General features: G+C 28.1%; 1 protein-coding gene across 1 annotated transcript; it reads right to left on the reverse strand.

Moving 5' to 3' along the window:
- Window positions 1-1269: 1269 nt before the first annotated feature.
- Window positions 1270-6035, reverse strand: LOC101494625 (aspartic proteinase 36). Its single transcript, XM_004487493.4, has 10 exons — window positions 5460-6035; window positions 4673-4802; window positions 4316-4566; window positions 3992-4219; window positions 3443-3605; window positions 3225-3298; window positions 2997-3093; window positions 2610-2676; window positions 2253-2324; window positions 1270-1744 (listed from the first exon to the last, which is right to left on the reverse strand). Exons 1-10 carry the CDS (start codon window positions 5681-5683, stop codon window positions 1578-1580), a joined length of 1473 nt encoding a protein of 490 aa, XP_004487550.1. The 5' UTR covers window positions 5684-6035; the 3' UTR covers window positions 1270-1577.
- Window positions 6036-11825: the final 5790 nt, after the last annotated feature.

Here is an 11825-nt window from a genome sequence, read left to right on the forward strand (position 1 = left end):
ATTATTATTATTATTATTATTATTATTATTATTATTATTATTATTATTATTATTATTATTATTATTGTTGTTGTTGTTTTTGTTGTTATTGTAGGTATATATAATTTATTATAGTATAAAAAAGTCATTGAGTGAATTGGATGGATATCCATTCATTAAAATGTGATAATTGATAGATTAGATGATTTTATTTTTAATCGGTGAATTGGATTGAACTTTTAGTGAATTGTAAATGTATTAATGAATTATTTTACTCCATCCATTACAACTCAAATCCATTTTACACTATTTTGTCACCCTAAAATCAATAAAATAAAAAGGGGAATGAAAACTTGTTTGATTGTGTTAGGATTTTTATGTTTTTTAAACTAAGTATTATTAGTTAGTCGAAAAGAATAAGTATTTTCTCCTCTGTCTTATTTTAAGTATTTTATTATAATATTTATTTGTCATATATTTTGTCTCTTTATAGTATCAATGAAGCATTAATTATATTTTTACTAATAAAATATTTTAATAAATAAAATTCATTTTTATTGAAATCAATATAACTAATAATTTTTTTAAGAGCTGTCCACAAAACCAAATGAGACTTATAATAAGATAGAGTGGATTTTTGTTTTCAAATAAATAAATAAATAAAACAAGAAGTAGTTTTGCAAAATAATTATGCAGAACTAGCCTTCGAAATAAGTTTTTTTAAATAAAAATATAGAAAGAAATATGATATTGGGATTTTTTTTTATACCAAAGGATTAGTGCATTTCATTAAATATCAAATAATCAATACAATAGAAACTTTGATAAAAAATATTGGGGACTAATAATAAAAGTTCTAGCTCTAGCCAAATTACAGACTAGGAGAATTATATATTTATATGTTTCTGTTTTTTGTTAGAAAAGAGAAAGAAAACCGAAAAGAAAAAGTTAGTGCCTAATATAGAGATGGGGCACTAAGAAAGGTATGGCTCAAAGCCACATACTGAGGATGAAAGCATTTACATATCAAAGCACTGTCAATTTCAGAAACAGCATCAGCCCCACACACACCTCACAAAAAAGGTGTTGTATCTGATAGCTATGTCTGTGCCTTCCACATGAACTTCAAATGTTGCTTTCAGGTGGTTTATTATTTATATTCTGAGTGCTATATTTGTTACAAAAAATAATATCATCATATCAGCTTCTATCTAAACCAGATGTGTGAGTACCAATTTACAACAACAATGATTAGCAACGATTATGTACAGAATTCAAGCTTAACTGAAGTAGAAGTATAAAAAACTATATCATATAACTTGTATAAGCGATTCAAACAGTAATCCTGTGAAGTACTTTACAAAACTGCCAAAAGAATAACAAATGGAGTAATGATTAGATTCTATAAGACTGAGAGTGTCCAACAGAATCATCTAAGCTAAACCTGAAAAACCTATTGTGCAGAAAAGAAGCACAACACAAGCAATATTGAAAATAACATGTGGTTTTTCAAATTATCACAAATATACAGTAGTGGAAATAGAATATACATAGGAAAAAGAATATTAGATCTATATCTCACGATGCATAAATAAATACTATAAATACACAAAGCAGCATATCAGTGTTACAAAGAGAGCCAAGAACCCTGTCTTTGATGACTTAAGACCATCATGTAAAGAAGTACTTCCACCTATCTCTCCAGCATTCACGTATTCACTTCTGCCTGTGCCAGTTGTTGCCGAGACATTAACCGATAACGAACCTACATTGTTGAATTTAAATTAAGCAGCATTGGTCAGAATAATGTAATGTCAAGGATAAACTAAGATAGCCTGAATAATAGCATTAACTGAACAATTGTGCTTTAGACCTATGAAGCCCTTGCATAGACACAAATTCATGGCACGACAATGACATGTCGACAATCGTAATAATTTAAGAAAATTTGAAGCAATTGAATGTAAATACACGTGCCAATGTCAAACACCGGACACACTTTCAATTTGAAATATTGGTGCTATGTAGCCTAAGACGCTTATTTTGGGAGCAAAAGCAAACAGTTGAAGTCTTCAAATTGACCTTATCATACTCAAATATCATTATGCTATCTTAAGAATTATGGAATAAAATTGGCTCATTCTTTGCTGCCTCTACCCTCAAAAGAACAAAATAATTTATTGGTTGGAGTAGAAGCCCTGTGAAAAACAAAATATTTCCTTTTCCTCGTGAAATTCACTATATGTCTTTCGGGTAGTGTATCTGAAACTTACAGTCATAGTCAGCCCACCCAATGCGTTGACCGGCCAGATCATAAACAACAATTCTGTCTTTTAAAACGAGATCTGCCAAAACACAAAGAAGTGATGTTGTTAGTAATAATATAATACTCTTCAAGAAAGGATACTATAGAATCATACTAATGTTAAATCCGAACATGAGGGGGTAATAATTTGATACTATATAAGTCTATAAGTGGCCATATAATAATATCTAAACAAAATAAAAAATTTATTTCTAAATATTGGTTCATGATGCAAATTTTTTAGTTGATCTTCAATTAAATGCAAAATATCACAACAATATGTGGGATACGTGATCTAGAGTGTTCAAAGTGGTGTGTGTTATACCTCCTAGAATTGTTATCCCTTGACCCTGGATTTTCTGAAAGCCAATACACCACACTGCTGCACCACCCTGTAACATGCATAGGTTCCCCGTAGCATTTAGTGAGATGACATATGGTATATAAAAACCAAACAAAGTGAAGCATTAGCTGAATATGAAAAATAAATGCATGTAAAATAAGTTATTATGTAAAATGTCTTACAGAAAGGAACATCATGCAGCTTTAGAAACAAAAGTAAAATCAAAATCAGATTAATAGACAGTGGTTCTTCGATAATTATTAAATGCAACACACTCTGACTTAAAATTAATATCTTTGGAAATCACAAAATCCAAATCAGTCCTCGGAAAATTGAAAAAGAAAGAGAAATTGAGACTTGAATACTTACAATAGAACTCTGCCGTATAAGGTAGTCCTGAGGTCTTAAAACCAGAGATGCACCACCAGCAAAGTTCAGACTTACTTGAGGAAAATTGTCAGCGACACTAAACACAGTAATAAGAAAGGAATTAGAGGAAAAGAGCATCAGGATGATGTATTTTATAGCACATAATCAGCGCAAAGCGACAATAAGAAGTCCAGAAAAAAAAAAGATGTATTAAGTGCTCAGGCTAACCTGTTAGTAATTAAGAAACACTGATTTCCCCTTGAAACAACAGTGTGTACAGATTGTGGGATTGCAGCCGTAATCTGAAGTAGTAGAAAAATCATTGTGCAATCAATGTTTGATAAACCTCCAACCAAGCAAAAGGCATGAATGCCATGATTACTAAGTAATACATGAAGCAATAAAGCAACATAATAATAAAGTGAAATTACATAAAAGAAACTCACCGCATTGACAAAGGGATCATAAGCCTCTTCTGCAAGGTATGCCAATGTTGTCCCAGAATCAACAATGGTACCTCTGTTGTTTGATGTTGCAAAAACTGATGCATCGATTTGCAACATCTGGCCATTGACAGAGATGCTCTGTAGATTTAAGTTGTAATGAGGCCTGAAATATTTGTGAAGGGTGCAGTTAGCTAAACACTTTTTAGATGGACATTCTTTCAAGACACTTGACTACAATTATAATGAATGTACACCATATCTAGTTCATGGTGGATATATTTCCTTTCCGGTTCAAAGGGATGATTTCAACTTCTTTCAGGTTTAACATTTACACAAATACTTTCCATCTATCATTAGGTCTGAAACATTTACACAAACATTTGATTAGGCTCAAAGAACCAACACACAGATCTACATTAACTTGCCACGTTTAACAAAAAACTAAGAATATCCTCAGCAAGGATACTTAACAACAACAAAAAGGTTGAATTGACATGAGGATCTAGGATGTTAATATCTTGCATTTTTATTTCTGATGAAAGAACTTACTGTGATGGAACAAGAGGAGTATAAACTATGTTAGGCTCTACAATCTCGCCAAGAACCAATACTCCCCCACCAGTGCTATCTCCTTTAAGACAATGTGAGAATACTCTAGGAGCAATCCCTTGTGAGGAGAGCTGAGAGATGACAGACATTTCCTGCTGCCCGAATCCGAATATACCATCAACTGCTCTGTCAGACTTTGTCAAGTCCCCACTCTGCCGGTTACTACAACTACTCCATTCACAAAGTAATGTTTTCCGAGATTAAAAACCAATAAACATGAAAAGGAGAAATGCTATTAACCATTTCGGGCTCGTGAAAGCTCACCCGAAAACTACAGGAGCTGTAGAATTTGCAGTCACAGATCCCTCGAAAATAGTATTCAAATGCATCATATCTGACACATAATAGCCTGATGTTCCACTACCATCTCCATACTGGAAAGTGTAAGAGCATTGGTTGTTCTGAGTGGAACAACTTGCATCTGATGATTGTATTCCACTGTTGCACCTCCGGTCGGAACAAGAGATTAAAGACGACGTTGATGAACGCTCGGGGTCAAAAAAATCGAGTTCAATCTGTGACAAAATCCATAAACCATTATATCTACAGATTCTATTGGCACATTGATCACTGTTCTACAAACATGACACTAAATCAATAAATAGAGAATATTGAATTTACCTGTAGTCCACTTGTCTGTGGACATCCACTGCAGGAGCTGCAACTAACCCAAAGAACATCACTTCCAGTATCAATCTGCACATAAAATTCTACTGGAGGAGTACCCAACTGCACCTTTGTAAAATAGAGCCTGAAATAATTTATTAATTTCAAATCAAACACACAAAAAGAGAAGATATAATGCAAAGGGGAAAAAACTAATTTCTAGTAAATTACAAACGAACCATCTATTGGCCAACCATTACATAAAGAAACTATCTTCTAAAACAAGCAGTTGAGCTTAAATGGTTAATGGACTTCAATTAAGGAAAAAGCAATCAAGAGTACCAAAGTTTGAACCTGAAATAATCTTTAGCTAGAATTTACTTAACCAGCTGAACTCAGAATTACCAAAGCCATTTTCTCCTTTGAAGCGGAGACAAAAAAAAATAAAATAAACTATCTTGGAGTTTCCAAAAATAGTTGAAATTTGAGAATCATTGATATTGGTAGGTTGGAACTCGAGACCTCGCAATTGTGTGCAAATTTACCATATCCTCGGACAAATAAAAAAGAGCCACAGAGAATTACTAAATCAAGCAATCTTTGGTTTAAACATTTAATAACTAATTGTATAAGAAAAAGAAGATTTTAAACAACTAAAGAAATTAGGAAACCTGTTACTCAATCCACAAAAATCCTAAAAAAGCTTTGGAATTCGAATTGATTAAAGCACACGAAACCAAAAACAATAAATAAAAAAAGTTGAAAAAGTGAAGTTGGAAAGAATCGAGAGAATTTCAATTACCCGACTTGGAAGGGATCGAAGGTTCCTTGAACAGGGAAATCAACGACGCCGTTCGAAGACTGCAAAATTCTACGATGCCTGAACAAGTCTCTAGCTCTCAACTGATTCAATTCCACTCCGTGATTCGACGGAAACGCTCTTTCCAACGTCAGAGTCGCCGGCGATCCAGAAATAACCGTCGCCGTTAGTAGTAACACGACGATGACGATAAAAAGAGACGCCATTCACGTCGTTTAATTTGTAACTAAGTAATTAATTAATGTTACTAATTATGTTTAAATGCGTATGTATACGACGTTACGTAGGTATATTAGAAAAGAAGAGCAAAGTAAGTGAAGAAGAGAATGAATGGTTCGATTAAGGTTTTGAGGATGTTGGTGTTGTTGTTGTTGTTGTTAGTAATAAGGAATGTTTTGTAGCATCATAGTAATTGGAGAAATAGAGAAAGAAAGAGAGAATAATGTATTTGTAGTGTCACCAAAAGGATTAAATGAATAAAAGGATTTGGATTTGGATTCGTAATGGAAGAGAAGATAGGTAAGTTAAGTTAAAGTTGCCAATTCCAACGCAACAATGCAATATTTTCAACTTTTTTAACAACTACTACCAAAATGTCATATTCTAATAAATTCATATAGCTTCTGGTTTATATATCATATTGAAAATTATTTATATATTTGGATTGTCTGTTTAATTAACACTTCCTAATATAAACATCTCATTCCAAAAACATATAATATACTACTATCATGAATTGAATAAACATAGTTTATAGTTATACGAATCTAACATCGCCTGACATATATATTAAATCAACCAAATAATATTATATAGTTCAAATGATCACAGTAGAAACAACATAAAAAATAGACCTAAAATATTATTTTATAAAGTATCTCAACGCATAATTACATAGATTAGTTTTTTGAAATAACTAAAATTTATTTAAAGAATTGATCTTTTAATATTTTTTTATATAGTTTTTAAATATAAAATTTAATTTTTTTTAGACAAAAGAAGATAATTTATTAACATTAATTAAACTAATATTGATAAAATGTTAAAATTTCGTTTTCAGTATCTCTATGAAAATTACATTTTTTTAGTTAATGTAAACAATTTTAGTTTATGCTAGAGTGAAACATGTTTGATTGCTATTTAATTTTTAAATTTTTTAACAATTATTTACGAGTATGTTTAAAAATTAATAAAAGTTTTTTCATATAAAATTTAGAACTTTTTAATATATATTTAATTAAATATTAATTTTTTAAACATCATAAGTTTAAAATAAACGAAACAAAACACGTAGACATATAAATTTAATTTGAAGATCACTTTTTTTTGTAGAAAAACTTTTCTTAATGTTATAAATGTGTCTACTAACAAACTATTTAATAATATATATTGATATTCAAATGAAGACTAAAATTATTTGTATCATAATTTTATAATAACTAAAAAATATAATTTTTTTCAATAATTAAAAAAAATTAAAATTTTATAAAAACTTATTTGTCCCAAAAATATTGCAAAGGAGTATTTTTATAATCAATTTTGTCGATACAATTGTTCCTTCTAAATGCATCATTCACTATTATGCATGCTCAAAACATGCTTCTCATTTTATGTTCAATGTCAAAGATTTTCCGTGTTTGCAAGAAATTATAATTGGTATGACGTTGTTATTTTAACTTTGATTTTATCAACGGGACAAAAAATGAAATATAGGTAGTGTGGTAACATTTATAAAGTTAAGTTGAATATTCACGTGAATTATGTAGGGTGAATGGATAAAAAAATGAATTAGTTTATCTTAATTTTAAACTAAATATATTAATTTGTATTGACTTAATTTTCATTTACATGCAAGAGAAGAGGGAATAATATTTATACATCTAATAATTTAAAGATAAAAATATAGGTAATGTTCTCTTTTATTCATCCCATTCAATCAAACAAAAACTACAAATTTTACTTCAATTTAGAATTAATTATGTATAATGTATGCAAAACCAATTTGAATAGATAATACCAAAACATAAAAATTAATTTGTCTCCTTCAAAATCAATTTTAATATCTTTAAAAGTACAATTAAACATACACCTTTTTAAAATAATCAAACTTAACAATTAATCATAGGTTTAATTGCAGTTTTAGTCCTCCTATTTTATCTGAATCGCGAAATTAGTCCTCCCATTTTGTTTCTCTCCAGTTTTAGTCCAAGCAGAATTTTGATCTAAAACTTTTAAAAAAATAAAATTTTATCAACTTTTGGACTAAAATTCTGTTTGGGGGACCAAAACTGGAGAGAAACAAAATAGAAGGACTACTTTCACGATTCAGCTAAAATAGGGGGACCAAAACTGCAATTAAGCCTTAATTATATTAATATTTTTCTCTTTCACTCGAATTCAAACTTAAATTATCGACTTTATAAATTGTTAGCTCAAACCAGTTTGAAATACCCACTCAATTCAATTAAAAATACACTTCAGATATACAACATTTATGATTTTCAACATTCAACTATGGAATACATAAAGTTGTCATTATCTGTCCTCTATTATTAATTTTTTTCTATTGAAGGAAAGCCAACTTTGACATGCATATTACATAATCATGTGCGTCCTTCCCACGCGTTTTTAAAGAGAGACTGCTTGATTTTTTGTTTGGTTTGGTCAAAAACACTTGAACGATGAATCTACTACACGTTCGAATGTTCTACTGGTTTGACCAAAAAGAATGTTCCACTCAGAAATCAATAGTTGAGAATATACATCAAATTCATTTAGGTGAATGCATTATGCATATACCCCTTTTGTTTGATAAAAATATTATCGTTATAAAGGCACTTATTAAAGTATTTATTCAGAAAAAAAAATATTATAAATTTAAACTTTCATAAAATTGAATACAACAATTTCACTTCATTTTTTATATAACATAATTAAGGTTGATGTCATGTTGCCCCATTTAACCCTTTTTATGGGGGAGTTAAGATTTTGAACCTTTCAACTTGTCTTGCATATGGATAGAAGGTTAAATATATTTTTAATATCAAATAATTTAAAAAAATCATTTTCAGTCTTGTGAAAAAAAAAAAAAAAATTAGTCTCTATAAAATTATCTTTTAGACAGTTTTAATCTTCACTAAAATCTTAATATAGATTTTTGAATAATATTTTGCAGATATATACAACATTATAAAAAAAATTATTTGCAAAAAATAATATCAAAATTAGATATATAGATTCATATTTTCGTTATATTTATTAAAACTTTAACATTTTAAAAATTAATATTTAATTCATTATTAATTAAAAAAAAATCTAAATTTTTGTGGATGAGTTTTTTATAATATGTTTTAAATATGTTAGCAAAAGACATTCATAAATTAAAAAGTTAAAAGATAATTAAACATTTTTGTAAGAACTAAAATATTTAATTTGTTTTATAAGGACTAAAAATCAAAATGTGAAATTTATATAAAGATTAAAAACTTATTTAATCTTTATATTTATATTTATTATAATTATAAATGATTTTATATTTATAATTTGAGATTAAGATATTTTCTTTTTTACTCATTTTCTCTCATATTATACATACAAAAACATTACTTTACTCGATTTGTTTTTTGTATTTAAATTTATAAAAATAATTTCATATATATCACTCTCATAAAATAAAAGGAAGAAAAAGAGAATCTTAATCTCGACCATAATTTTATTTCGTATTTCTTGGTGTCACCCAAAAGGGAAGGCATTAAAATAAGAAATTGGAGTATTGAGCTTTTGCTTTGCTTCCATCATATCGAACTTTAACTAAGCTCAATGCACAATTATATATCAAATTGCATTTGTATCATTTTTGAAGGGGAAATGCAGTCCACATACACGACCAACCATCTTTTGCTTTCAATTTTGCGCATTTCCATGTGGGTGTAATTAGTAGGACCATTACTCTAATTATTATATACTTAGTTTTATATCAACCCTTTATCTTTTTATAAATAGGGAGACATTGGTGTGGTCATCTCCATTATTGGAGAACCTTATAACTGTGTAGTACGATACACCCCCCTTGCATGATTTTCATATGATAGCAAAATTTAAAAGAAAAAAGTTGTTTATACCCTAGTTCTATTTTTCATTTTTTTTTTCCTTTAATACATTTTTTTAATATAATTGAGGCCTACAAGTCTATAAAAAGAACTATACGTGATATAAACGAAAAGTTGAGACTCGCAAAACCTCAAAATTCAACAATTGAATCAGGGAAGCTGGGTTTTTTTTTTACATGAAGGAACAAAAATAAAAATAAAAATAAAAATAAAAGAAAAATGGAAAATGAAACTAGTCTCTCAATAATGATGATTCTAAAACATCATTAAGCAAACATAGGAAAGGCAAGAGAGGCTATAAACCAAAAAGTTACACGCCATGATCCTTTCAGTTTTGCTATAGGGAATTTGGTTTACCTATTGTAAAATTTTATAGTTTTGGTCCATCTTATGATTTTTTTAATTATAAAATAGCGACGTGATATATTTTAAATAGCGTAACATATGATATGATGATGTAGAATGATTAGTATTCATGAAGTCGTAATAAAATCATATAAAAACTTAATTTTCAATTTTATAATTTTTTTTTATTTTTGTACTTTAATTAATGACATATGAATAATTAATCTATATAGATGAATTTTATGTCATGAAATCGAATATCATGTCATTTAAAATATATTAAGTCGTTATTTTTTAGTTCAAAAATCTAATAGAGAGATCAACAACTTTTAAAATAAGGAGAACAATTTCGTAAATTGGTTAAAATAAAGGGACCAAAATTTCAATTAAGTCTATCTAATTTAAATTGTTGAGATTTTGGTTTGTCGTGGATTTTTTTTTGTGATTCTATTAGTTATTTAAATATTAAAACTAAATAAATATCATTTTACTATCGATTTTTTCACTAAAACTCTTAAAATATTATTTGATAATATAATAAGAATATTTTTGTACAAATATATATAAAAATAAAATATAATTTTTCAGAAAAAAAAAATAATAATTTTTTAATCTATGTCTAGATCTTAAAATAACTTTTATTGAAAAAAAAAAATTATTAAGGAATTAGAAGGGAGTGAGAGAGCATGAAGTTTATTCACTTTCTATAGCAAATTGATTTCAACGTTTGTCTTGTGGCTTGTGTCACTGTCATGGTTTGAAAAACAGATGGTATTCTAGAAAATAGGTACACTAATATTGTGTTTGGATTCACATTTAAACTTATGACACGCTTTTCAATATAGTATTGGTCGTGATTTTACGAAGTTACACATTGTAGTTACTATGTAAACATAAAACTTCACTTTTCTAAAAACATATGTTAAGACCTGGGTGCATCTACTCTATTGTTAAAAACAATGAAAAATTGATAAAAATTTTAGGCTAAATTACATTCGTGTCCCTTAACTTAATTTTAGGTAACGTTTTAGTATTTTATCTTTTTTTTTCGACTTAGTCCTTTATTTTAATTTTAAATGACAATTTGATATTTTATGTTTTAAAATTTCAACAACGTTATTCTTTTTTAAACAAAAATTCAAAAAAAAATTCAATCAAAACTCATAAAATTAATTATATTCTTCAATATAATACAAATTTCATCAAATCCGTAATGCAAATCTTCAAATAAACTCATATTTTCATACTTTATTTGATATTATTAAGAATAAGGGACTAAATCGGGAGAAAAAAAAAAGATAAGGGACTAAAACGTTACCTGAAATTAAGTTAAGAGAAACCACGAATGTAATTTAGCCAAAATTTTATTATAAGCTAATTAAAGTTATACTTATCAATAAAAGTAAAAGTAATATATAAAACAAAACAAAAATATAATTGGATAAAATTGTGTAAATTACAAATAACTTATGCACCAGATGTACCCAATTGAAGTCACCAACTTATGCGCTGAACTTTTCTTGCAAGTGATGTATGTTCCACATCATAACATTAATAAATATTAATGCACTAAAAATCTTAATTAAACTGTTTGATCTAGCAATGAATATTTACACATCCTAGTTCCTATTGCGGTCCTTAATTGATGGTTAAACAAATGAATTTCAAACTTTTGGTCTACATAAAAGAAAAAAAAGGATTGCCAAGTCAAAGTAGCTAATACATTTTAATTTAATTTAAATAAATATGAATATAAAATAGGTTACTCCTGCTGACAACATATGCTCTAGAAGTTTAGAAAACATTTCTCACCTCAACGGGGCACATAATAAAATATGAAGTCTTCCAATATTTTCCTTATAATATCAATATCGAATTAACAAAGATATTTTTT

The sequence above is a fragment of the Cicer arietinum genome, chromosome 1, assembly GCF_000331145.2.
Source record: "Cicer arietinum cultivar CDC Frontier isolate Library 1 chromosome 1, Cicar.CDCFrontier_v2.0, whole genome shotgun sequence".
NCBI classification, from domain to species: domain Eukaryota; kingdom Viridiplantae; phylum Streptophyta; class Magnoliopsida; order Fabales; family Fabaceae; genus Cicer; species Cicer arietinum.